Source organism: Populus trichocarpa, chromosome 18, assembly GCF_000002775.5.
Source record: "Populus trichocarpa isolate Nisqually-1 chromosome 18, P.trichocarpa_v4.1, whole genome shotgun sequence".
In the NCBI taxonomy this organism is placed as follows: domain Eukaryota; kingdom Viridiplantae; phylum Streptophyta; class Magnoliopsida; order Malpighiales; family Salicaceae; genus Populus; species Populus trichocarpa.
In genome coordinates, this window is record NC_037302.2 from 8,097,630 (window position 1) to 8,102,268 (window position 4,639).

The window sequence follows — 4,639 nt, forward strand, 5'->3', positions numbered from 1 at the left end:
GGTTGACCCAAAGCAAAGAAGGAATAAAAATAGTTATTATCATAGTTTTAAAACCCGATTTTGAGATCAACTCGAGTCACGGCTTGAAAGGATCAACCCGAGTTAACCAAAAGAATAATTAAAACAACCTCATTTTAACCAAAAAATTATATAAAAAAATAAATGGTATAAAAAAGATCAAAACAACCTCATTTTGATAAAAAATAATAATAAAAAAAATCAATGGATTTTTACTTATATTTTATCTTGGATTGACCGGGTCACAAATTAACTAAAGTTTTTAATCGGGTCAAAGTTAGATCAATCATTCCTTTATTTTTTTTAACTTACAACAACCTGGAACTTAGATTGGCCAAGTCTGTGTAAAGTCTAGTAAAAGCAAAATAAAACAAATTGATGAATATAATTTTTTAAACATAAAGACGAAATAATTATTTGTATAATCCAGCACAAAAAAACAAAAAAAAGAAGATGCCATTTAGAAGTTTCAATAACAATAATTACTATTTTAGTTTGTACTCTAAATTCACAAAGTATTATAACGTAATTATTACTAGTTGCAGTATCAAAGAAATTACATTTTCCTCTCTATATAAAGAATATCATTTTAATGCTACCAGATTCACAATAACAGATGCAGAGCTTGGTGAGGACTCATTAGCTTCATATGATCCTGTTGAATGAATTCTAGACAATCAATTTCGAATCAACTCATTCAGATATAAAATCATTATCAGATAGTGTAGACAAAAATGCGTGCCTCTAAAAGATGAAAACAGAAGTTTCAAGAAGAGTTGGTTCAGTTCATATTCTAATCAGTTCCTACTGCCTCAAGTTTTCTGGTATCTATACCGAAAAACCAAAAGACCAGTTCACTATAATAAACAAAGGATGTGCACGCCCTTGCTGTGTAACTGCAGTAATTCCTTTACAAGTCCATTTTTGCTCAGAGTTCTCTCACTGCATTGTAAAGCCATTTAGCGGTCCTAAAGTTCTGATTTGCCAGTCTTTGAATTCTTCTTTGCAGGCGCTGCACGTATTCCTTTCCACCATTTCTGTATCTGCTTGGACACTATATTTGTATGCCTCTTCAATGCCTCAGCTGTGCTTTTTATCCCTTCAAAGATCTTCTGTTTCCAGTCATCCTTCATGTCCTGCTTCTCTCTTAAAACTTTTCCCTGCAAAAGATTAGTTGCAACAGTTCAAGTAAAACAATGAAGTATTGAAGAAAAGTATTAATGAGCTCTGAAATTTGTCAATTACCATATTTGAGGGGAACTGTTCATCTTCATCGTCTTCATCCTCAGCATCTTCATTACCAAAATTGTTCATTCCCATTAAATCTTCCCTTGAATACATTTTCATGCCAGGAGCTCCAGGCATACCCTAAAGCAAAGGGGAACAAATTATAGACCCAAATCAACATATAACAACATACATGCAGAAATTTTAAGCAAATTACCTCCATAGATCTCATAATCTTTTCCATTTCAACCTCTTTCGATGGTTTAGGCACAAAAGGTTCCCCAGGCATCCTGTTCTGAAAAACATGAAAAAACAAGTATTAAACTTGAGTTGTTTGTTCTGAAATGGAATGTGCAAGACAAAGTAAGAGGTGTGAAGTCATGAGTTGTTCTGCTCTCTGGAAAGATAGACATGGATTTTACAATATTATAGAACTCGAGTGAAATAATATTGGTCAACATGAGATGCAAGTGCAGAATATTAGGAGCCGAACAGTTGAAGGTATAGGGAAAGAAAAGGAACAGTGCTTAAAAAAGTAAATCTGTAATTATGTTTTTCTAATTAGAGAAAAATTGCCATGACTCGTGTTTCTCACTGAATTTAATGGAAAACAAACACCCAACAGTAACCTAAAACAAAAATGACTTGAGAATGAGTATATTGTTCCCACTTCATAGAACTAATATATTCTGCAAAGTTATTGGCTAAAGCCTTGGACACAAGTATGATGGAATAGGAAAAAAAAACAGCTAATTCAGAGACAACATTCTAGCCAGAAGAAGTGCTTTGATGAGAAGCATGGTTAGGATAGGGAGATTGATGCAAGAGCTAGAACTGCAGTAGCTTTCATATGATTAGGATTTTTCTTTTAATAATTTATGGTAGTAGTTTGGACGACTAAGATTTAGTTATTTTTAAGGGGAGATTTTTTTTTTTTTTTCCTTGAGGTTTACGAGAAATCAAAGGGCCTGCTACTAGAGTATAGTTAAAAACAAATTTGATATTTTGATAATTTTATAAATAGTTTGTTCTCTTTTTCTGGCTTTTCAACCCAAACAAGACTTAAAAACAACTTTGATATATTGATGATTTTATAAACAATTTGTTCTCTTTTTCAGGCTGTTCAACCCAGACAATCAGACTTTGGCTAAATTAGCTATCTTTTGCCTTTTTCTTCCTACATCAGAGATTCTCTTTATTACTCCTTTTCTTCCCAAGAACTCTATTAACTAGAGAAAAATTAAAAGTTCTGGAACTTTTGAATTTCAAATCCATTTATGCTTCACTGATTTTCAGATATAAATTGGTTTTTGTGTTTTGAGAACACAAGAAAAACTAGCACAGTGAAGCATTTTCCTCTGATGTGCCTTCATGTTATTGAAATTCATAGATGTAGAGAATTATTAAAATCAATTTCTAAAATTGAGTTGATGAGTGTCAATCCGGAAGCCAATATACAGCAGAGACTGTTCAATATAATGAGAAAAGGAGAGAGAGGTTTCATTCGCATAAAGTTGAACATGCAACAAGCAGAGAATTATTGCTGTCAGATTCAGATTATTAGCAAAAGCATGCCATTTCCAATCGATGTGGAACAATTACCATAGAGCAGTACACACTATGTCAAAGCTTCCAAGCCTTTTCAAATTCTTTCTAAGAATCAGTGAAGGCAGCACGAAAATTTCATAACTAATAAGTTTTCTATCATCATATATCAAGGACATGCACAATCATGATTTTGAAGATCACAAAATGAAAGCACTGAGATTGACAAGTCAAAATGGTCCCTAAGAAAAGCTATATCAATCACCTATGACTGTCAAAAATGAGTGCAGCTACCTTGGGGACTGGAGGTGGTTTCTTAGTACAAGAATTAGTCAGATCTTTGCAGAGATGTTTCACCAATAAATCAATCTGAGGCTTGGTAGTATATATATATTCAGCAACATCAGTGTCGACGTAGTCCATGACCTGGAAAGCCCTCAAACAAATAAGCAATTATTTGACATCTAGCAATTGAGGATGGTCCAAACATAAAACCAGTAGTAATTTAAGGAAAACCATCAGCAGACATTTCTAAACTCCACAATCCAGAGAACAGACAAAGTCACCAACTAAACTGATTTCCATAAAAACTATCAATATAATGTCAGTGCCAAACTCACCTGTTGGCAAGTTTGCTCGATTGTCTTGCATTCTGAATTGCATTGACCTTCAGTATCTTGTTCTATCAGCTACAGATTTAAGAAAAAAAAAAGAGAAGAAAAATAAACTTCTTAGGAATTAGATTGCCAATTTCGACCAATTATCCGTACTTGTAGTACTCACAAGTCCTACTCCATTGATTAATTATCACTATGGTTCTAGTTTATGACCTGTGAAGCCAAACACACACACACATCCGATTGAGAGCATATGAAGATGAAAATTGGGAATATATATATATATATATATATATATATATATATATATATATATATATATATATATATATATATCTCATACCTCTAGCTTATCACCTTGCTCCATTATATCCAATTTCATTATCCAATCAGCTTCTTCCTTCTTCAAATTGCATACGTTCTCCGCAATCTCAATCACTTGATACTCGCTGATCTATCATAGTACCCAAAAGAAAAATGAAAGAAAAAAGCAAGACAATTATTTTACAATCAAATCCAACAAAACCCATAAAAAAAATCAAAGCAAACCTAGATCGCAGAATTAGTTAGACTTGACACCTTCTGGGGAGAGATCTGATCCTGCTTCTTTTGAGCTTGCCGGTACAACTGTGAGGCAACCTTTTCACAAACTTGGCATTTGATGTACGGTATATCATCTTTTCTCGCAACAATAAGAGGTTTGTCTGTTTTGGCACTCTCTGAGACTGGTATCCATGTTGATACCACCGACAGTGTCACCAAGACAACCACTGTCTGCTTGATCAATGCCATAACGCCCCTCTCTCCTCTCTATCTCTAATTTGAAATAACAAGAATTTCTGTGGGAGAACCTCACCTCAAAAGCAGATTTTCTACTGATGCGTGGAATCTTAACTTTAAATGTTCGGAATCATGCGTGGGGGTTTCCCTGAGCCTCGATGGAAGTTTCGAGAGTTTTTCTTTTAATGTTTTTTATTTAAAAATATATTAAAAAAATATTTTTTATATTTCTAATATTAACATATTAAAATAATTAAAAATACTAAAAATTATTAATTAAAAGTATTTTTCAATAAATTCAAAAGTTTTAAAAAATATGATCCAACCATACTCTTTTTTAATAAATATAGATGTATTTTCAAATTTTGAAAACATTAATAATAATAGCATAATTGTATTGATAATCATCTCTAATATTCTTTATTTTTTAAAATTTTAACATTTTAATTTTA

The 4,639-nt window shown here is 32.5% G+C and overlaps 1 protein-coding gene across 1 annotated transcript; it reads right to left on the reverse strand.

Moving 5' to 3' along the window:
- Nucleotides 1-699: 699 nt before the first annotated feature.
- On the reverse strand, nt 700-4,337 carry LOC18107682 (uncharacterized). Its single transcript, XM_006371922.3, has 7 exons — nt 3,987-4,337; nt 3,751-3,861; nt 3,411-3,479; nt 3,085-3,216; nt 1,463-1,540; nt 1,264-1,386; nt 700-1,178 (listed from the first exon to the last, which is right to left on the reverse strand). Exons 1-7 carry the CDS (start codon nt 4,197-4,199, stop codon nt 987-989), a joined length of 918 nt encoding a protein of 305 aa, XP_006371984.1. The 5' UTR covers nt 4,200-4,337; the 3' UTR covers nt 700-986.
- Nucleotides 4,338-4,639: the final 302 nt, after the last annotated feature.